We start from the raw sequence: 23,386 nt of genomic DNA, 5'->3' as shown, positions 1-23,386 counted from the left end.
CACATGCACAGGTAATTATTATCTTACTGCAAAGACTAGCAAGGGAACAACAACAACAACAACAAAAAACAAACAAGCAAACAAACAAACAAAAAAAAACCAGATGGGCTTTTAAGTATTTAAATCATTTGGAACATACCATTTGAAGGGTGTTTGTCTGAAATTGGATTTTTTTTTATAAACAGAGGAGAAAAACAAACCAATTACAGCTCTCTGGTAGCTAATCCCTAATCTTAACTGCTAAGGCTTAATTAGAAGTAAAACCTAGGATTTCTGTTGCTTGTAATGGCTTTGTTTAACCAGTTAACAGAGTGAGCACGTACGTAAGGGTATTCTATGATGGGAGAAAACACCTGGTGACATGCTGCAAGAGCTCAGAAATACTGAAGAGATTTTTTTGTCCTTATATTTCTGTGCTTCAGTCAGCAGGTGCATGTTGAAGTTGTATGGAGGCAACAGAGGTGCTGCTCTCTGGCCCTTGTCAGAAAGTGATAACTGTGTTTTTTTTTTAAGTAGTGAAGCCTCATCTTCAGATCAACTGGCCAAAAGATTCGTTACCGTAGAGAACCTTAGAGATTGGTCAGGTTGTGTAAGATGTAGGTGAGAAAAGGATTTTAAGAAGCTTGATTTGGGTCAGATGCCCCCATTTCCTTATAGTCTGTCAGTTTTAGCATTGTGTCTGATTTCTATTCTGAATTTATACTCTTTCTAAACTCAAATACAGCACTGTAGGATAAACTTTTTAATTGTTATGGACTACTTGCCCTAGCTGATCTGTCCTCAGAGGTGCCAGATACTTTCTTTCAAATTGCTGTCACGTTTATAGCCTAAGGCTTGGTAAACTTTGGGAAAGTGCTTGATGTTTCATGAGATAATTCTTTACGACAGTTCCTGATGCCTTTCTGTTCCATTAGCTCTTAGCCATCTGTTGCTTTGATTACACTATTATTGAGAATAAGTGTTTTGGCAAGCTATTTAGCTGTGTTGAAAAATCTTGTTTCTTTGCTTTCTAGTATTTTATTGCTGCTGTTTTTTTTTTTTTTCTTTTCTTTCTTTTCTCAACCTTTGTAGTGCAGTGCTTCATGTTATATACTTCTCGTTAACTAAGAAATAAAAGCCTGACCTAGCTTGAGGACATGATGAGGTTTATGGCTCATCGTTCACTTTGAAAGACAAAGTCCTTCTACTGCAGGAAGTTGGGTATTCCAAACATGGGCTGGCAGAAGGTAGACATTATAACCTAACCATATTTAAATATTTAGTTTGGGGATTCTTGCCTCTTAAGGCTTCACATGTGCTTTTTTGAGTCTAGCCAGCGTATTGTCAGTATTGCCTTCTATAGAAAAATGTAACATCTTAACCTCACACTTACTCCAAGTCTGCAAAGGTCAAAACAGGAAGAACTAGAAGTTCATTAGAAAAAAGTCTGTATTCTTTGGCTTTACATTGTCAATTTGACCTTTTCATATATTGCTCAGATTTTAAAGATGAACAGAGTAAAAGACAGATGGAGTGATAATGATCATAGAGCTGTGCTTCCCTAAGTAGGTTCATTTTTAGGAGTTGTGATATACCAATTAATTTTTTTTAAAGCCTGGACTTTTAGAAATGAAATAAAATACTGTTTTTAGTCTGCAGTTGAATTTCAATGGCATTTAATTTCTACTTTTAGTTTTTTTGTTAATTTTTTCTGCAATTAAAATAGCAAAGTGATACTGCAAAGCCAGAGTTCCAACAAGTCTCAGCATGTTATTAACTGGGTTCGGTAGGTCACTTTACCTATTCTGTGACTGGGGTGTCTGAGTTTCCTTCGCTGCTTACCTGTTTGAGCTCTTTAAATTGAGGCACAACTTCCAAGTACCTTCTCACTTTTTTCACATTTGGTTTCCGTAAGAGACGACTAAGAACTGCTTGTAAGTGGTAGCTGCAAGTGTCTACAAAACCTTTCTCAATCATCTTGCCTTCAAGTAGTAATACTTATCATTAGGGGTAGTAACGTCATCAGTGAAAAAGTATTTGAAGGAGACAGTGGGTTGTATTGCATTGAGAGGTGAGAAGGAGAAAATACTGTAAATGAAGAGCTGACTGAGGATTTTCAGCCTCACAAAGAAAGCTAGGCTAACTGGTTGTTAACGCTATATATGCACATACATTTGCAACAAATTTAAAGCCGTTGCAGAAGCTATGAACAGCACTTTTTCAGCTTGTTGAAGTGATCTTGTACAGCCATGCTGTGTTGGAAATTGCAAATGCTATTTCATACTAACAAAATTAGCCACATGAAGTAAATGTAGGAATGTAATGGAAATAGTTTCCAATATAGTAAATCTACTATCAAATTAAATTATTTAATACTAAGTGCTAGTCAAAGTTACTCAAAAGCACCATTCTGGAAGCTGGTTTTGTAAGTATTTATCCCTAAAGAATTGCAATAACCCTCTGTATCCTCAGTCAGAGAATGTTTCTTAGCTTCCAGTTTTGGCTATTTCGGTTTGTGCCATGTTCTGCTGTTCCTATATGTTTATGCCAGCTATTTGTTGATGGCTAGGAAATGTTGTGTCTTTGATGAAAATATTATTTGTGGTAGTTCTTCCTTTTCCACGTTGTCAGACCACTTTGTTGAAGTGATACATGGAATATGTGGACTTACTAGTAATTATGGCTCTTCCTTAACTAATAACCTATGTAATTCTTTTTGTATTCTGTTATGCTTTTTGGTTGTGTGTATGGGACATGGTAAATGTTTTGCCACGTAAGGGTATGGCAGCACATAATATGTATGTCTACATACACATTTTATATATATAGTGAAAAGTTTCTGTTGTGTTCCTGCCACGGTCTTTCCTGAGCAGGGTCTGCGCATAATACAGATTTTCAGTCAGAGTCGTTCTTCTGATTTTAGTAATGAAAGTAAAAGTGTTGTTGGGTACATGAGTAGCTATGGAACTTAATTACTAAATGAGGGACTAGTTCAGTCTTGACTTCCCTGGATATGGTGCTTCTAAACGGTTGTGCAGAAACACGTACTGGCACCTGTGAAATTTAACTGCAAGACAGTTAGGAATGAGTTACTTTTCTACCACTAATTATTCATGAAGTTTTAATTATCATGTATAGTGTATGTCCATAAGTATTTTTGAAAATTCATTTGAGATGATAATCCACACAGGTGAAAACCCCGCAGCATGGGGTCATATGGACAGATTTGCACTGTGTAAAGACATAGGATTCTGAGCTCCTGGTGACAGCATGGGTTGGAGAATAAAGGGCCACAGGGTCAATCCCATACCCTAGAGAAGGTACAGTGGGTTTGGAAACTCTGCTTATAACAGTTGAGCTGATTAGCTTTGCCTGTTGTCTAGGTTTCTTATTTTCAGTTCAGCCTTATGCTAGGAATCTTCCTGGCCCCAAATTAACTCGGTGTCATCACCACACTTCCTTGTGAGGAGCAGGCTTGCTCATCCAAGCCACATTTCTAATAATGAAAAAGAAAATTGCTTTTTATTTAGCCATGCTTTCAGAAGATTGTTCAGATAATGATAGTGGCAATCACAAGATAAAAGCCTACAGTGTTGGACATTCTATAATAGTCAATTACAGTGTTGGTATTTAACAGAAAAAAAAATTACTTGGTTCCATCCTAGGAGATATATACAAACTAAAAATTTGGTAGGTGTTTATTTACTTTAAGTCTGTAATGACTTTTTTTCTATCTAGTCTTCATTATCTCTGTGGGAAAGGAAATGACCAGATAGGGTTCTACTCTGCAGAATGTCTGTAAATGTTGGCGTGGACTGGACAGCACCTTGTGGGTTATTCAGTCTAGCTGCCTGCTCTGGAAAACAACCACATGATATAATTGTGAAAGAAAAAGACATTCATACTTAATGACTACAGAATGATTCTGTCACCTTTTTTTTTCTTCTTCTTCTTCTTGACTGTGATTGTCTACAGAACCAAATGGGATGGAATAAAATGCATCAGAAACGATGTTGCTAAAATGAACAGCTTTGAATGATTGAGAAAAGGAGCATTTGGTATGAAGGTGCCATCTTTTCATAGGTGCTAGTGATAATGGGTATCTTCATGTTTTGCTAAAACATAAATTGAAACATCCATACCTCTTTTCACATGGTGGCTAATATCAGCCTTTTGATGATCAAGCTACTTCATTTGTTCTGTGATGAATGTTGAGGAACTCTGCTATTTTGGAATTTTGTGCCATTTTCTTAAATAATAGAACTTGCTTTTAAGCAAATTAGTGTATTTTTTCATATATTGAATTGACGATTCATGGAGTCTTTCCATACTCTTCGATTTGTCAAATTTAATTTCTGTATGTCTGTAATGTATTATGTTGTGACATGCCAGGTGCAGGGATGGTTTGAATGGAGAAGACTGTTACCATTGGAATTAGCTCCATCTCTCCTTAGCTCCCTGCTCCAGTGTAATTTTTATTATCTGAAGTTCACTGTAGTTGATCTTCAAGTAGGTAATATTGTAGGCCTACAGGTTGTGGAGCTACGGTTTTATTTCATTTGTGTATGGTTGTGTGGATGCACGTTAGATTTTGTTGTACTGCTAACATTTTACTGTGCTATTGGTATAAATGCTGTGCTATTTTTTTTATTCCATCTCTCTTGTCTGCCATAACTTAAAGTTTGTGATATGTGTATAAATATTTTGAGGATGCTAATTTATTATTTAAGGAGTATTTTCTTGTAAGACACTGTCTTGTTAGAAGCAGAATTTTGTCTTGCTCTTGCTGTGACTGCCCATACATTCTTACATGGTAAAAATAGACAATCCAATACTACTTCTAAGTGTTCATTCACAAAACAAGGCATTTAAAACAGAAAGAAACATAGGATCTTATGTTCTCTAAGGTGAACACTTAGAAATTGCTAAGCGTAGTTGCCTGCAGTGGCAGACAACTTGATTATGAAATCCTGTTCGTAAAGTCCTTAGATCCCATCTAAAAAAACAGTTATACTACTTTTCCCATTGTTCCTTTTTGGATAGCTGTTCTGAATATTATTCTCTGATGTAATTCCATTTTCCATCATAAATCACTTTTGTGTAGAGATTTTTTTACTCAAATGTCTGCTTTACATTTGATAAAAATTGTGAGAATCTTTTGACTCTCAGTATCATTTAGCTTTAAGCTTTCGCAAATAGGAGAAACATATATGGGGCAATTTCTTATAAAATCTGTTGGTAGTGGCTAATTCTGCAATACCGATTCTCATTTTTTGTTCAGTGTGTACTAATGGTAAGCAGTCTAATTTTGAGGTGTGTATGCAAGCCTGAAAGTACAATTGTTTGTTTTCTTCTAGCTTTCCAACATTTTGTTTCTATGTAAAACAATTGTTCCCAAGAGAGTCTACATTTTTTTTAACATATTGTCTAAACCTAGAAATTAGCTGTGCATAAAAAAATGCGGTTCTCCTGGGACTAGAGCTGAACCAACAATGGACTTTATATAGCTGGTCTGGGGCAAATAAAACACAGACTGTTTTTGTACTGAGAAAAATGCTGTGTATGAAAAAATAAAAAATTGTGTTTTATAGTATATCGTCAGAGTTTTAGAATATGTCTAATCCCTGATATACACAGGGTGAATACATGAGCTAGAACCCATCTGTCAGCAGCCATGTCCACAATGTAAAGCAAGAAGTAAGACAACTACAGCATCTTTCTTCTACTCCAATTTTCACCTTGCTACTAAATTTGGAAGATATTTCCAGTGAATAAGAGTTTTCCATATGAGTGTTTTTGGTTATTCTCTAACAATTCCTAATTTCAGAATGAAATGTTTGACAACCTTTGGCTAAAACCAGGTCTTTTGAAAGAGAGCCCAGGCTCTGTGGGAACATATTTCTGTCTTTCTTGACTGGTAGCTGCAGAGTTAGTTTGCTAACCTGTGGGAGCCCTGAGGTTCATCTTTTGACTGAAAGGGTTTGTGCCTGTATTGCCTGTGTCAGGAAAGTATCTGACCATAGGTTATTCAGGATAGCCAGTGCCCTGTCTGCTGTTCTATTTTTTTTGTTAGTTAATATATGAACATTTACTGGAATCTGGAATCTGGCTGAAAGCTGGTTGAATGCTGTTATAGTTGTAGTACAGTATTGATTTTACATTACTGCCTTTCTGTCTGGATTTATAATTTTATAAACAGTCTATAAAAATCAAGACAATTACAAGAGGGAAGACTGGTAAATGAGAGGAGTCTTTTCTTGCTTTCCTTCCTTTCAGTTTCATTCTTTTTCTTCCAGTTTCTTTCCATTCTATTTCCCATCTTCTTCCCATTTGTATTTTCTTCTTTCTTGTTCATTCTGTCCCCAGATTCCCTCCTTGCATTATACTATTCTTCGTTTTCTGACATCCCATTAATCTTCCAGTCTTTATGGCTTAATTTTCCACCTCCACAAGCACACCCACAGGATGCTTAGAAATTTTACAGCATACCCAGTTGTCAAAAAACTAAACCTACAAGTCCTGGGCCCATAATACTCAGCTGGGAATGCTCATTAACACCCACACTGTTTGGAAAAAGAAACTGGTACAGTTAGTGTAAGGTCTGCAAACCATATTGCATGCCTAATACTGCGTTGCTTTCCCCTAAACCTGGAAACTCCTCACTGGGATTCGGCAAGGAGGTGGGATCTAGTTTTTGTGCTTTAATTGTGGTTCTGAGCTTTGTAGTTATACAGAAACCCTAGAAAGTCATGAACATGGATTAAACCTGTGAAACATTAGTTTTGGGGGAGATGCGCTGTTCACTGATCTGTTAGGAGAGTTGTTGCACTAGGTGGATGTACCAGCAAGCAGATCCTCAATCTAACAACTGTGTCGTAGCTTTACGGGTGTGGTGTTGGTGCAAGTTCCCCACGTTTGAAAGGCAGATGAGAACACTCTTTCTTTCATTCAACAGTGTCTAGCTGAAGAAAACTCACACCTGGGGAGGATGAAGCAAAACTGTGTGTGTCTTGCAGTCCCTTTTAATGTCAGTGTCTGCTACTGTGGCAGCCACGAGTGTGATGGCATAAGGCCTCAGTGCTAGAGGAAGTCAAAATGGGGTTTCTGGTGGGATGTGCCTGTGGTCTCCTCCTTCTGTCTAGTCTGGGGGCGAGGATTTCTGCCAGACCAAGTTTTTTCTTGCTAGCAGAATTCACTAAGAAAAAATGAGGAAAGGCTGCATCTCTAATGTGTGAGTGATCAACTGATGACTCTCCTCCACTAACTGCCTATGAATGCTGAATAAAAAAGCAGTATTCAGCGTCTGGATGACAGTGCTTTGTTTCCAAAGGCAATAATTTGAGGCTTTTCTCTTGCTGAATAGCACCCATGCCAGTGTTTAGTGTTGCTCAGTGGTACTATCATGAGATTTAATCATAATCAAAGGTCTGTTAAACAATGGACCTGAAAAGTTTTTGAATGGCTTTCACTCTCCAGTATTTTGGAAAAGCTCACAGTACAAAGACACTTGAGCCTTTTTTTTTTTTTTTTTTTTTTTTTTTTAAGGCTTTGGAAATGATCACTGTGTTGCTTTGCACTCTTAATTCTGCTGTGAGGAAGATGAATTTCTTGTCAACAGTAGAAATAGAAATGTAGAAATATTAGCTTAAATTCTGCATCAGTCAGTGGTAGGGGCTTGACCTGCTTGCCCTTGGTTAGTATTTTTTTAAAAATCTGTATCAGATTTAATCAGCTGTTTGGCACTGAGATGACAGTGCTATAACAGATACCATATGTTAAAACAATATTGCTAGCTACACTGTAGCTGAATATAGCTGCACTTTAATTAACCTCGGAATTATTGGATCAATTATTGAATCAGAACCTAGAAATTACTGGGATAACCCACCCCAAGATATATTGCCAGCTGTGCTTCCCATCCTTTTTTCCATTCTTCTTATTCAGAGGGTACTGCCAAAAAAGCTAAGCTAAGCATTGCTAAGCAGTCAAAGGAAATCAGCCTTCTCCTTTCCCCTCTGATCTCTGTTATGCATACCATATATTTAACATTAAATGAAATGAATTAGCAGGCTGGACTTTAAGGTGAACTTGTGCCTTGATCATGGAAAAGTAAATCTATAATACAGTTGAAGGTAATTGTCATTTTTGAAAATCTTCTTTCTCTAGAGTCCTACTCAAGTGGGAACTGCTCTTCAGGTTTTCTATAACCTTGGAACTTTGAAGGATACCATTGCTAACGTGGTGGATGGATACTGCACGGTCCTGGAGGAGAACATAAAAAATGCTTTGGATATCAAAGTATTGACCCAGCCATCTCAAACTGTTACAAGAGGTATGATACTTGTTTTACAGAGATCCCTACCTGATCTTTTTTGACGGAAATACCTTATGTTGTCAAATAAAAGAAACTCACATCCATGCCTGTTAAATGTTTCCCTGCTTGCTTTAACTGGTAGATGATGGCAGTAATCATCTAATATAAAACTAAACTGTCTGTTGTTATTGTGCTCAGAGGTTTTCCTATGTTTTCTCCCCCCTCTCCTTTTCCTCATTTGCCCAGGAAATTGTCTTCATTAGTTTACAGCTGCGGTGTTTTCTTGAGAGTTTGTCATGGAAAGCTGAATTCAAATTTTTCTTTCTTTACGTAGGTGGAAAGATCATGGGTGGAGATCATTTGCAAGCAGCAGAACAAACCTGAAACTGTATCTGACAGGGAGGTGTTTCCCCCCCTCTACACTACTCTCATGAGACCTCCCCTGGAGTACTGTGTTCAGCTCTGGGGTCCCTAGCACAAGAATCACAGAACTGTAGAATCATAGGATGGCAGGCTTGGATTCAAAGGGTCCTTAAAAATCATCTAGTTCTCTGCTCCCTGCCATGGGGCGGGGATGCCACCCACTGCCTCAAGTTACCTCATCCAGGTCCAAGAAGGACATGGACATATTAGAACAACTCCAGAGGAGGCCCACAAGGATGATCAAGGGGCTGAAGCACCTCCCCTGTGAGGACAGGCTGGGGGAGTTGGGGTTGTTCAGCCTGGAGAAGAGAAGGCCGCAGGGAGACCTTACAGCAGCCTTGCAGTGCCTAAAGGGGGCCTGCAGGAAAGCTGGGGAGGGACTCTTTGTCAGGGGGTGTGGTGATAGGACAAGGGGGAATGGCTTTAAACTGAAAGAGGGGAGATTTAGATTTGATATAAGGAAGAAATTCTTTACTCTGAGAATTTATGATTATACTTTGTCTAAGGCAGCCAAGCCTACTGTTAGCCTTCTTAGTGTCAAGGGCACATTGCTGGATCATGTTCAACTTGGTGTCTACCAGGACCCCCAAATCCTTTTTGGCCAACCTGCTTTCCAGCTGGGTGTCACCCAGCATGTACTGGTGCATGGGGTTATTCTTCCTCAGGTGCAAGACTCTGCTCTTCTCCTTGTTGAACTTCACAAGGTTCATGCTAACTCACATCTTCAGCCTGTCAAGGTCCCTCTGGATGGCAGCATGGCCCTGTGGTGAATCAGCTGTTCCTCCCAGTTTTGTGTCATCCACAAATTTACTGAGGGTGCACTCTGCCCCATTGTCCAGATTGATAAAGAAGATGATAAACAGGGCTGGACACAGTATTTACCCCTGGAGTACTCTGCTCATTACTATCCACCAACTAGACTTTGTGCCACATATTACCACCCCCTGGGGCCATCCATTCAGCGAGTTTTTGTCTTACTGAAGTCCGGGTAGATAATATCCACTGCTCTCCATCAAGTTTACAATTTCATTATAGAAGCTTATCAGGGTAGTCAAGCATGATTTCTCCTTGATAAATCCATGTTGATTATGACTCCTGATGATATTCTTTTCCTTCGTTTGCCTGGAAATGGTCACCAGGATTAGCTGTGATGAAAATTTAACACTTAAAAAAAAACAACTCTTGCAATGAGTTTGAGGTCTGAAAATAGACATATGGAGTATAGTATAGAAAGTATAGAAGTTGTATGCCTTTCAGCTGGGATATCACTTCTTTTAGTTCACATGTGCATTTAAGGCCTGAGCTGAGCTGGTTACATCCCGCTATTATATGCTGCAATATGATCATTGGCACTACTTTGGTGTTTCTGTGGAGATATGAATCAGTAAAGCAGGTAATAGTGATGAACCTTGAATTATCCTCACTGAACTTTAGTTGACCTAGAAGCTGAGACAGCTGAAACCATTCACAAAGCTTTGTTTCAAAGCTATTTGAGACTGCTCTGATTTTTTAAGGAAAATTTCTTATGTCAGTGTATGCATAAAGATCTCTATTTGTAACATTTTAATTTTCACATGTGAAATCTGAAATGTGCTGTTGTATGTCTTTAAAAACACATGTAGGTGGCCCTGGCAGAGCTGCTATGCCAACTCCTGGGAACACAGCAGCTTTTCGAGCTGCTCTCTGGACAAACATGGAGAAACTCATGGATCAGATCTGTGCTGCTTGTGGACAGGTACTCAACAGCTAATTCCTGCTTGTCTGGCAAGGCAATTTTGCATGTAAAGTAATAGAAAGTGTCACTTTTCCTCTAAATAATTTGTTTTCTTTCAGGTGCAGCACTTGCAGAAACTATTGACAAAGAAGAGAGATCCTATTTCACATGTCTGTTTCATTGAGGAAATAGTTAAGGTAAACTTTTAATTTAGATCAATACATTTTAGTAATTCTGTTTAGGAAATTGTCATGAGGGAAAGCTTTTGTTTAAAAATTTAGAGTTCCATAACGATTTGTAATTACATTAATGGGAAAGTGGTAAAAGTCACACCAACAGCGAAAGCTGTATTTATGGTCTGTGGGTTACATCTCTAGGGTATAAACGTGTTCTTTATATAATAATTTCTTTTGTTTTCTTTAAAGGGAGCCAATAAGGCACCACTGTCAGTTTTTATTACTGATCATTAATGTCATTCCATAAAATACCATGTGATTTGAGCAATTAATTAAGTCTGTTAGTTAGCATAGGAAAATGTGTCTTCATCTAACACTTTCAGCCATCTGTTTCCCAACTTCTTGGCAATTTTTTCCTTGAAAAATAATCATGGCTGTTCTTTTGAATACCTATTCTTCCCCATTCAATTACATTGTTTTCTATTAATATTTGGGGTAATTTGATTAATGGTCTCCTTTAGTGTTAGGAACAGTATTACTGAAGCTTTCTCATTTATGTTGGTAGATGGGAAGATACAAAAACAAAAGATGTATTTACGCAGACATCTCCTTTTCCATGTATATGGATGGATTTTTAATTTACATGAATTTAATTTTTGAAATACATTGGGGAAACTGTTCATATGCAAATGTGGTCTTCTCAACAGTAAAAGCAAATAATGAAGGTTGAACACAGCATATAAGTTTATCTGTCAGTTAAGCTGAGCTCCAAAAGATGTTGCATAGAACATTATTTTTCTGTGAGGTACTTTAAATATCTTTCTGTATCATAAAGAAACAAAACAACAACAACAAAACACAACTCAAGAAAGCTTATAAAGTTGTAGCATATTTTCTTCATTAAAAAGTTTGATTTGGCAAAAGTATCTATTACTGCCTGGGTTGGTCCCTTCACTAGATCAGCGTTTTTAAGGAGAAACCTAGAGACAGAAGGAGGAACTCTGGAAGGTTTGGGAAGAATTTGGATGGCAAGGGAGCTGAGATAAAGGAACTTGCAGTGTTGATGGTTAACTCCCATCCTGAGCTTGTGCTTCTCAGTTTCAATCTCCCCATTGGTAGAACAGCATTTGAAAATGGGATTTTTTTTTTTCCGGTGTTGAAGATGGTAATGAAGGGAAACCAAATGAAATCTTTTATCATTCTGAAGAAGCAATGAACAGGTAAAATAGTGGGAGAAAAACAGTGGAAGCTAGGGGCAGAATAGATGCAGAATAAGGAAAAACTTACTAGGAAAAATAAAAGTTTTGGGGTTGTTGTGTGCTGAGCATCTTTCATGTTACCTTTTATAACTCTTCCTTCCCATTGACTTCATACCACAGGATTACTTAAATCTAAGAGATAAATTGTATTTTCCAAATAAAATCCATCTATTTGTTTCTCCACAGTTATCCCACTTCCAATTAGTTTGCTCTTCAGTGGGATTTTTGGCAGAGCATAACACCAAGCTGGACAGTTGTCATTCTCAGTGAGGCAGCTAAGGAGCAGTGGTACTTCCTTGTTTAGTTCTACCAGAACTCTCTTAGCATGACATGGTACTGCTGCTAGCATTGACGCTTTGCCTTCTTACCTGAGGTGGTTCATTGTAACACAGTGGTTTTCCTGGCCGTTCTCTCAGTTATACCATTTTTCATAGTGTCCCCTGAAAAGGAGGACACTATGAAAGCCTACAGATGGACGAAGTCACACCATGCAGTACCAGCTGTTTTTTAGGCAAAATCAAGACAAGTACTAGATGCTGCTGAAATTCAAGAAAGCATGTAGAGATGTCTATAGGAGAGCAAGAATTGTTGTGTACATTGAAAATAGATATAAGTAAGAAGTTGGTAATATGCCATTTACTAATAAAGATGCTATCTATTATTAAACCAAACTGTAACAACATACTTTCCTCATCAGGTGTTCTGGACAGGCAGAAAAGTTGGATTTTCTTTATCATTTTGGATTTCATTAATAAACTGAGCAAATGAACAAAACAAACTAAAGGTACTAACATTGTATCCATTCACTAGGGCATCATGCCCACACCAGGAGATAGGAAAACGAATCATCCACTCTACAGTCTGTGCACTAATTACTGTTACTGATGTCAACATTATTATTACAGTCATCTTCTGCAGCAGCTGCAGTACCACTTTGCCTGTCCATCTGCTTCCTTGTTTTGATTATTGCAGTGCAAGTATCATCCTAGGAAGCAGAAGAGGAGACCCAGCTTTTTTAAAGCACAAGCCCTTTAATAGCAAGGAAGCAACTTATTCTCTTTTTACCATTGGGATTTTTTTTTTCTGTCCTTCCCTTCACAGATAGCACAGCCTGCATTTTCTCTGTTATGATCTCAAACATGTGCTTTCTAGCCTTCTAATTACCTGTTACCATAATAATATCTAGTGGTGTTGTAGCATGTCGTATCCAAAAGTTAGTTTTAAACACTAACTAATTAATTAAAGGATTCACAAAATCTATTTAAAATAAACAAGAGCAACAACTACTACAACAACAAAAAAAAACCTAAAAACCAAACAAAACCACACACACACAAAAAACAAAACAAAACAAACAAAAAAACAACAACACTGAAACTCAAAAATCTGACAGATGGAGAAACTGAGACATAGAACTTCATAAATTTATAAATACTGAAGTTCAGCAGCGGGGCGATGACAACACCCACAGCTTTTCTACACTGTAGTTTCTCTTATTAGTAACAGGCTTACATGAGTATCCTGGAAGAGTTTGGAGATGGAATTTACGCTCTTGTTTGTTCCAGTCCTTCCCTTTGCACATCTGGATTTTCATATTTGTCCTCTGCCACAATATTAAATGTATGTGAAGGAATTCACATCCTTTTTGAGAAGAAGTCATGGACTCAGTGTACATTGTTACATGTCATACTTGTAATGAAATATAGATTTGTTATCAATCTGTAAGTACGCACATTACAATTTTAATTCCTCCAAAAGATCTAGACATATTTAAATGAGAAATACTCTTGTTTTAAGACTGAATGGACATTTTTTGTGACGACTTTTTATGTCAGGGAGTGTAGTGATAGGGCAAGGAGTAAAAGTTTTTAAACTAAAGAGGGCAGATTTAGGTTAGATATCAGGAAGAAATTATTTACTCAGATGGTGGTGAGGCACTGGCCCAGGCTGCTCAGAGAAGCTGTGGCTGCTCCGTCCCTGGAGGTGTTCAAGGCCAGGCTGGATGGGGCTTTGGGCTACCTGGTCTGGTGGGATGTGTCCCTGCCCATGGCAGGGGGGTGGGACTGGGTGGGCTTTAAGGTCCCCTTCCAACCCAAGCCATTCTGTGATTAATGACTAGATTTAAGTTCATGAGTGAAGCTAAGAAAATTATGAATTCATAAATTCTAATTTATGGTTTTGTGGGAAAACAAATACAGATTATACATTTTTTTAAAGGTGGGATAATTTTTTCATAATCTTGAGGGTAAACATTAGAATTACAAACATGATTAAAATAATATGAAATTGATATTTTTGTTCACCTAGTGACTGGCTACTTACATCACTTCTTCCAATTGCTTAATTCATCTTCAAAGAGCTAATAGGTTACTCCAGTTTACTCTGCTTTATTTCGCTCTTTCAATGTGTAGTGACTAATCCTGTTTCAGCTATTTTAATATCTAAACTACAATTGACTTCAGTGTAAGTCACAGCAGAGCACATCATTCTGTGACAGCCAGTTTCCTAATTAGAGATAAGAATCCCTCTAAGCCCCTTGTAGAAGTGTTGAAGATGATCTCTGATCCTTATCTATTTTGGGTCCTTCACTCCTACAGAGGCATCATCGAACAGTTCTTCAAAGTGAGAAACAGCCTTAAATACAGCAAATGATTACTTGGGGGCAGCCAGGGGTGGTTGGGTTGGTCAATAGAAAGGGTGAGCTGGGTTCTGTGCTCCCAAGGGAAGGGGGGCAGGGAAGAAGTCACGTCTGTGAGAGGGCAGAGCTGCCTCTGATCTCCTTTGGTCTGCTGATGTCTGCATTTGTTAACAGCTTGGAAGACTGCAAAATCTGTCATTTACGTAAGCCTCTGGGTACAAGAGTGAGCTGAGAGTTATAGGGAGTGTTATTATGTACTTTGTGGAGGGCTCTTATCATTGCCTCTCCTGATGAACGTTTGGTGAGTAAGCAGGCTATTTTCTTGAGTTGTCAACGCTGGCAATGTGAGGTGTTAACGATACAGAAGGGAATGTCCTCATGATTACATAAGATAAAGAAAATAAATGGAAAATATAAATGTTTATTTCCCAAAGTGTACTTAACATTTCACCTTCTTATGTCTCCTCCCCTGTCCAAAGTTGTTAAAAATGTTGCTGCTTTGAAGTTATTCACATCTAACATCACATATTCACATTCAGTTGACCCAATTAAACATAATCCCAAGTGGAAAAAATGCAAAATAATCTAATTACTGCCTTACATGAAATCATAAAACAATATTTTTCCTATTATTGCAGGTATATGATCTATTTTCCAGTATCTTTAGTAGAAGCAGATTTGGATTATTTGCTCACCATTTCTACTGTAGTTTCTGTTTCATATTTAAGCATTAGATCTCCATGAAGTGTATAGTTAAACACGGGTGAATGAGCAGGTTTGCTATCCCCAACATAACTGAAGATGCTCTTAATTTCAAACCCACAAATTGTTGTGCTGAATTCTGTTGCAAGATTTCCCTAAAAAAAATAAAACAAAATTCTAATTTAAGAGTCTTGATTCTACTTTTAGATGGATCTATGTGTCCACAGTTAGCCGTGTTAGAAGTAATTCAGAGCCGGTGTAATGGTTTTCTAGTGCATTTTCTCTAGGACTTTAATCCTGTTTCTCTGCCAGAAATGTGCAGCTATAAATAGAAGGCATGGTGTTGAGGTTGCTTGGCTTGGTAGGATAGAGTGACCTTTGTGGGTTTTCACTACTGTTTTGTTGGGGTCTGTGCAGGTCGCAGTTCAGTGATGACTGAAAATGATGAAGTCGGCTGGTTTTCAGTCAGACTGCTATTAGGAAATAAATGCATTTAATGGCAGTGCCGCTTTTCATCATTATTCTTGTCAGTCTTACTTGAATAACTGGGGGTTGAATGGGCATGGTAACAAACTACCCCTTCATCCTTGGATGAGGAACATAACAGTCAAGGTGAAAGCAGAGTTAGAGCTGCAGCTGTGCATACTGAATCAGTTCCCTGGACAAAAGGCAGCTGTCAAGTCTGTTGGGTAGTTACTGGCTTTTGGAAACATTAAGTTCATTTACTTCCATATGATACGTATCTTGCAGGAGCACGGAAGGATTAATTAATGCTTTTAAGTAGTCTTGAAGATACAGGACACTGTTTAAGACCTGAATATTTTTGTTCAATACAAATAAGGTTTTTTTAAAGAATCATGTAGGGATTCTAATATTAGAATTGGGAAAATGCAGTCTTTACTTTCTAGTTAAGAAGGTTATATTGAAAAAAAAAGATTTTATTCCTTTTGTCAGATGCATATAAGGAGACCTTTTAAAAATGTTGCACTACTGCTGAAAAGTCTAGAAACTATTGCACCTTGGGTATGAAATGATCAACATAGTGTAAAGAAATTCTATGCCCTGCAGTAAAACAAAAAATCAAGGTCATTTTTAAAGTCATGTTGTCATTTATTGACATGTGTTCACCTACAGTGGTCTAACGTAGACAACGTTAGAAATTCATATGCACTGATCTTTTTCAAAACTTAATCTAGACTACTTCCAGAACATAGAAGAGGTTTATTCAAAACACACTGAATTTTTCTGTTTCTTTACTGATTAATTGCACTACTGATTTTTTTTGTTCAGTCTTACATTTAGCAATTTTGTTGCTATAGAAATAGTGCAAATAGATTTTCTTATTTCTGTTCCATAAGATCTTGCTGTACAAAATTGTTAACGCATTTGCATTGTTGCTTTATCGGTGGAAAAATATTTAGGCTGTCCTTTAAACGTCTTCTGTTTTTAGAGCAATGTTCTCAAGTCCCAAATTTCTTCATGGTGGAGCCTTTGATTACAGATAGAAAACACTGTATGTATTAGTATGCAAAGCCTGATTTCAGGAGCCTGCAGCAACTAGCTTCATGGTAATATTCACTATATTGTTTTACACTTCAAAGAGGCTTCACAATAAAGATTTTTTCACATTCTACTCAAAGTATCAAAATTTCTACAGGGAAAAATAAGTTGGAAGCGATTGTCATGTGGGAGCCAGTTTAGAATCAGTGGGTCAGATTTATTATTTGCATGTTAGAATAGCTATTTGAGACAAACACAAATATGATAATTCACAGATGGGAAATTATACTCATTAAGTTCTAAATTTACAGTGTGGAGGAAATAGAGACATTTGTAAAAATAAATATATGTCTTTTCAGCATCTTCTTGCATTCTTGTTTAGTACTGAATAAGGGGATGCGTCCATTCTCATTCCTTGAATTTAGTTTTAATGTCAGATGCCAAGCAGTTATATTAAGAACAGAGCTCAAGAAATTTCATTTCTGTAATAGCAAAGTTAATTGGAAGCTTGGTATGTTTTTTAAAAATGAAGTAAGCTGTTCTGTTTTTATGTTTGAGGAAATTTTAAGTCAGTCTTCCAGGCTGCAACATTAATATTATGGTAGAGTAATAGTGGATGCAGATCTTCAAATATCATTGCTCTTATGGTACTGGTACTCAGCTCACTATTGTTCAGTGGTTTATTAACTTACTAGTAGCTATTAGTAGAAAATGGGTTATAGTTTTTGAACTGTGAAATCAAGTCACTTCCATGTGAGTAAGTGGGAAGGGAGTTTTAGCACTTTGATTTTGTCAGCCTGTATTTTTTTCCAACAAATATAATCTTGTAATCCTGTAAACAAGGAACGTTAATCTAAATTTCAAATCTATACAGCTAAGTAATAATGTCGCTTTGCACTGTTAGCTGGACTGCAGACATGCTATAATACAATGCATTGAAGGCATAAAGACTACTGAAAAAAGGATTTTTAATATGCCAGTATATGTGTGTATTTTTCCTGTTCATTTCATACCAATATATGAATACTTAGCACCAGTCATTGCATAAAAGATAATTGAGTTTGCAGTCTCTCACAGTTGCAGTGTGCACTGTAACAGCCCTCTTTTGGAGCTCTGAGACTCAGCTTTTTGTGAGCAGAGGGTTATTGACATGTGGCTTAAAATCTCTGCCTGAGAGGCAACTGGGCTGCTTTTAATTTGGCATCTACTAAATATAGACCATTTCTATGCTAGGCTGTCGAAAGTTAAACTTTTGCCATTAGAATATTAAATTTTCACTCTAATTCATTCTTATATTATTGGGGAAAGACTCCATTTTATTTCTTTACAGTAGAAAGATTTACTTAAGTAACCATTATCTTAAAATATGGTTTGTACAGAAATTGCTCAATATTATTGTCTGTGCAAAGTATTGGCAAGAGTAGCTTCATATTAATTGTTGAAACTAATTGTACAAGGTGAACACATTCTTTTACTGATTGTTGATTATGGCCCTGGTTCAGCAAAGCACTTAAGGACATTCTTAATTTCACATAAATAAGAAACACAATGGAAGTCTAACAGACTGCCTTGCATGTATTATTCTAATAAGGGTAAACTTTGTTGAATTACAGCTTACACTAATGATTTTTGTCCAGTTCATGTAGCGAGCCCTACTGCTGAGAAAATTCATTGTCATTTGTGGTCTAGCCTGATGGACATATTTTGTCTGATTTATATGTGTAATTTTCATAAGCAAGTAATTCCTATGTGAACAGTGTGTGTGACTGAATATCTAATTTTTAAATGGTATGAAAAATGGAAAAATTGTACTGGATGGGTCAGACTGGAATCTGATGCATTTTTCTATTTTACTCTACACAGATCCAAGTGGATTTCCTAGGAATAATATTTTCAAAAGTAGCTCGTGTTTATAGTTCATGTTTTTCAAAAGCATCTTTACCTCGCTGGTTCTGGCCAGCTGTGCCGTAGGTCAGAATGGCAGAGGGCTGCTCTAGTTGATGTTAATGGGCAGTTCAATTTATTTCTGACAACAAAGAATTTTCAAGAGGACAGACCTAAACTGCCTTGCACTACTCACAAACTTGCACGGAGGCTAATAAATTGAGTGTCTCCTCAGCTGCATCACTTCTGGAGAACAAAGTGGTCACTGGGCACAGCAAGAGCAGTGACAATTTTTTTGATTCCCAGCATGAGTTGGTAGATCATTAGTTTATGTAAGTGCAGTTTAGATATAGAGCATTTTCACAGTAGATTTCTATGAAAAAAAATAGCCAGTTCTGTGGCTGACCTTAACTTCCCAACCCTTTTGCAAAGGTGCAAACTCTGATTTCTGTGCAGATTCTCTCTACTGTGAGATCAAAATAAAGGATCCGATTTGGGGGAAAAATCCTGTTTTGTCATTGTATTTCTACAGTTGATTGAAATTAACGTTCATAGATTTCATTCAGTTACATTCTGTAATGGGCACATATGCATATGTCAACCTGAAGCTCGCCTGTCTTTAGTTTTAGCTCCCATCAATCACAGTTAAGGCTCTTTTGTTGAAGAAGGAACGTACTGCATGAAAAGAGGAAACAGGATTATATTATATGCTAAGATGTAATAACGTCCTTCAGAAAGACTTCAAATTATTTATTTTTGGGGGCATACTATGCAATGAAAGAGTTTTGCCCCACATAACCCTAATGTTGGACTTTCTGGCTAGAGCTCAACTTCCAAAGGTTTGTGTGTTTTCTGCTTTGTTAAACACATCCGCTCTTGAGGATGGAATGTGAGAGAATAGTGACCTTTTTCCAGTGTTGTGGGTTATGGAATAGGAAGCTGATGGAAGCTGATTGCCACAGAGCTGAAAAGATAATCGGATGCAGTTCATTACTCATCTCGTCAGCTGCTCCTGCTACAAGGGATTGTATCACAAGATGTTAATCTGCTTGTGACTAGATTTTAAAGCAAGCGTTTTTATTGGGGGTGTGTGTGTCTGTAACTTCTTTCAGTTTCGTATAGTTTTCAGAAGCAAGAGAAATGGAAAATCCCCAGTTTAAAGTCTCAGAATGTTACTTGATAAAAATATTAGCACATCATTTTGGGTTCTGCTACAAAAATATGATGATACGCTGCAAAAAGCTGTTTAATTGCAAAAGCAGTTCTTTTTAAGCTAGTGATGAGGTTGTGTGTTTACTGAATAGTGGAAGTTAGTCTGCTAGGCGCCAAGTATAGACACAAGACAGAGCTGAATCAAAAAGAATCCTTTCTACATAATAGATGACTAATTTAAGTGTATCCAAAGCTCACGTACGTTGTCTACCAGTGAGAACATTTGGTATAAGTATAGTGGAGGACCAGGTTCCTTGCTTACATGTTACAAAAGCAAAGATGACAAGAACACCATTTCAGCTAGATTACAGCTTCTGAAAGTGAAAAGCCCAGAAGAGCTGTCCCTTTCTGATTCTGTTGGGATGTTGCTCACAGTGCTGTATGAAGCAGAGGAGAAGACTACTGTTACGATGAGTCAATAGATCTGCTGTGTACATTTCGGGCAAGCAGCACTGCCCTTTACTCTTCCACCTTCATTCTGCCAATCTTTCTAAGTCCTTGAAGTTGTCCAGTACAAAGAGAGGGAAATTCATTCAATTTTTCTGCTAAGCTGGAGAAGAACACTCCTTTTGCTCTTTTTTTTTTTTTTTTTTTTGGTGGTTTGTGTCCTTTTCTAATATTGATTATTAACAAATGGGATTGCACATTATATTTTTAATAGTTAAATTATAATTTCCATTGTGATCTGCAGCACAGAAGTAATCTCTGTTAGAACACTTTCTTTAAGAAATAAGCAGTGAGGTACCTAAAAGTATTTAAGAAAATAATATATTGAGGTGATGTGTAAGCAGAGAAATTACAGGTTTAAACAAAATAAATAAATGGTTTCTGGATGCTCATGGTTGCATAGGGCACTCTTTACTCCAGCAGGAATATCTAATGCTAATGCCTTGCAGTGTTCCAATTTCGGTAACTACAGTCCACCCACTTAAATACCCCCTGGTGTTTGCGTAGGCAACCGTATTTTCTAGTTCCTGCCACAAACTCTTACGTGGTCTTTTGTGTACTACATTTCACCACCAGCTGTATTTCACCTCCAGAGTGATTGCATCTCAACACTGGACAAAGTGAAACATCCTACCTCACATTATAGAAGCAACCAGCAGTAACTCCCTAGATAGCATTTTCAGTTGTTCCAAAACTGTGACATTAATCATTTTTTCCCTAAACATTTTTGACTGAGTAGTCAATCAGTATAAAATGGTTGAATTTTCCATGTACTTTTCCCCTCTGTTTCTCCTCCTACAAATTACAGTTGGAGAGCCAAGCTATAAGGTCCATTATAAAAATCAATGATAAAATATATTTATCATTATAAAATTATTCTACATTATAAAATTCTTGTATAGTAAATGAACACCATTTGCCTGGGTCAGGAGAAACAAGCTAATGTGCAGAGGTTTAACTGGCACAGCTGTGGTTACAAATGTTTACATGAATACATAGGTATATATGTCTGAGTTTATACATACGTAGGTATGGTTATGTACAAATGTTATATATTTTCACCAAAAAATATGAAATGTCAGATTTATGTTGCTGTTATTTGTCACAGTGCTGAATCACAAGATAGTAATGTGGAGGGACTGCAAGCAAGTTTGCATTCAGGACCATTTAATCATTGTATTTTCTGCTGAGACTATCACAGAGGTGTAGATGGTGATTACAGTAATGAAAGAAAGTTGTTTGAAGGTGCTCTGTAAGTCTTTTTCCACATCCATTAGATCATTTTGAAATTGAATTGAGTTACTATGCTGAACAGGCAAACAATGTTCCAGGTTGGGATAGAGAATATGAAAGCTAATTACTTTACTTTATAGTTTATGTGAAAGGCCATTTGTTTTATACTAATTTTCATATTTCAAATGTGAAACTGTGAGATGAAGAACTGATTTCACATTTATGCTATAGTAATAAATATACCCCAAAAAAGACTTGTTACGCAGTATACCTTCTGAATCAGTGTCTAATATTATCATTTAATTTTTCCTATATATGAAGATCAACAACAATTTTACAGAAAATACAAACATAACTATAAAATGGGGTTACTTTGGTTTCTAAATCCATAGGTGTCCTCAAGCAGTCACAGATGAGATGCCGTCATTCCTGTTGATTTTAGTTTTCTGTGTTAATTCTCATACATTTTACAGGTATGGCTCCCTTTCCCCCTGGTTACCCAACAGGATAAAAGATGTTCTCTCTTAGTTCTGACACACGGATTTTATCGTTCTTTGGATATCGTTAGAGATAAGGGGTAGGGTTGGATGAATTCTGCGTCTAATCTCAGAATTTGTGAAAGCATTCTGACTAATAATCTGATAATGATGATAATCTGATTTAAAAAAAAAAAAGTGTACCTTTGACTGATGTGCAGGCTTTATATCAGTTCTTTAAGATAATAGTTTTTGAACTGAAAACTTGAGCTTGAACTTGCAATTTTTCACTGACCAGATCTTCAGGTTCAATGCAGTGCTTCCCTGTTAGTGCAGGGCATTTTAAACACCCTCATTGCTTTCTATGTTACTGCCTATGCAAGTGAACAGAGTGCTTTCTTTAACACTGTTATTTTAAGTAATTCATTTTGGATTAGCTAGACTTTTATATTTGAAAGAGTTTGTATTATTAAGAAGAACTAGTTGTTTTGTTCAGTTTCATTGCTTTTCTGTTTTTCCCATAGTGAAGTCATTGGCAGCACCAAAAGGAAAGCTGAGAAAATGCACTGACAGTGCATCCTCCTTGACAGTGATTTCAGTGTTGAGTCCTTTGCTTAAACTCATCTTTATCTGTGAATATTGTGCTTTGGTTTAAAAAAAATGACATTTCAGATTGAGTTGGGATAGAATCATAGAATCATTTAGGTTGGAAAAGACCTCTAAGATCATCAAGTCCAACCATAATAGAAACAGCCAAGTGCCAACCTAAAATCCGTGTAATTGCTGACATCCGTAAACATTGCTGGGTGTTTTGCTTTTCATTGCTGGGTGTTTTACTGAAAATCTTTTGCTGATAATCCTTAGTATCCTTAACATCCTTAGTGATTTGGTCAAATTGCTTAATATATACATTAGGGTCAATATATTGCATATATATACCAAGTAACCAAGAAAAACATTCTGAGCTTTCCCCTCCTGGGAGGTGTTCAAGGCCAGGCTGGATGGGGCTTTGGGCAGCCTCATTCAGTGGGAGGTGTCCCTGCCCTGCAGGGGGTTGGAACTGGGTGGTCTTCAAGGACCCTTCCAACCCAACACATTCTCTGATTCTGTGACTCTAAAATACTGGATGGCATCCCAGGTATCTTTAACAGGTGGGCAGGATAGGTTGTCCATCATCAGGTCGTGCAGTTTTTTCTACCTCAAGCATACAGACAGGAAGAGAGCAAAAGAGAGGAAGCAAGATCATGCTTTAATGCTTGGTTTGAGCTTTGAGTGCAAGATGTTGAGAGGAATGACTAAACAGCCTGCTGTTTCATGCATGTCTTTTTTGCAAGAGTACACTACCTTGTTTCCACTTCTGGCTGCAAGCCTTTTTTGACACAAGGTGGTGAGGAGTCAACTGTGAGGTTCAGTGTATTTCCTTGTTTTG

The 23,386-nt window shown here is 37.2% G+C and overlaps 1 protein-coding gene across 1 annotated transcript in view; it reads left to right on the top strand.

The window, feature by feature from the left end:
* COG5 (component of oligomeric golgi complex 5) overlaps nucleotides 1-23,386 on the top strand; it is a 183,528-nt gene that overhangs the window by 110,095 nt on the left and 50,047 nt on the right. The window contains exons 8-10 of the mRNA XM_035332406.1: nucleotides 8,146-8,311; nucleotides 10,339-10,451; nucleotides 10,550-10,627. Coding sequence (XP_035188297.1) covers nucleotides 8,146-8,311; nucleotides 10,339-10,451; nucleotides 10,550-10,627 — 357 coding nt within the window. The remainder of the gene's footprint in view (nucleotides 1-8,145; nucleotides 8,312-10,338; nucleotides 10,452-10,549; nucleotides 10,628-23,386) is intronic.

Source organism: Oxyura jamaicensis, chromosome 1, assembly GCF_011077185.1.
Source record: "Oxyura jamaicensis isolate SHBP4307 breed ruddy duck chromosome 1, BPBGC_Ojam_1.0, whole genome shotgun sequence".
In the NCBI taxonomy this organism is placed as follows: Eukaryota; Metazoa; Chordata; class Aves; order Anseriformes; family Anatidae; genus Oxyura; species Oxyura jamaicensis.
The sequence above is the reverse complement of the archived record's forward strand: the minus strand, read 5'-3'. Positions and strand labels throughout refer to the sequence as shown.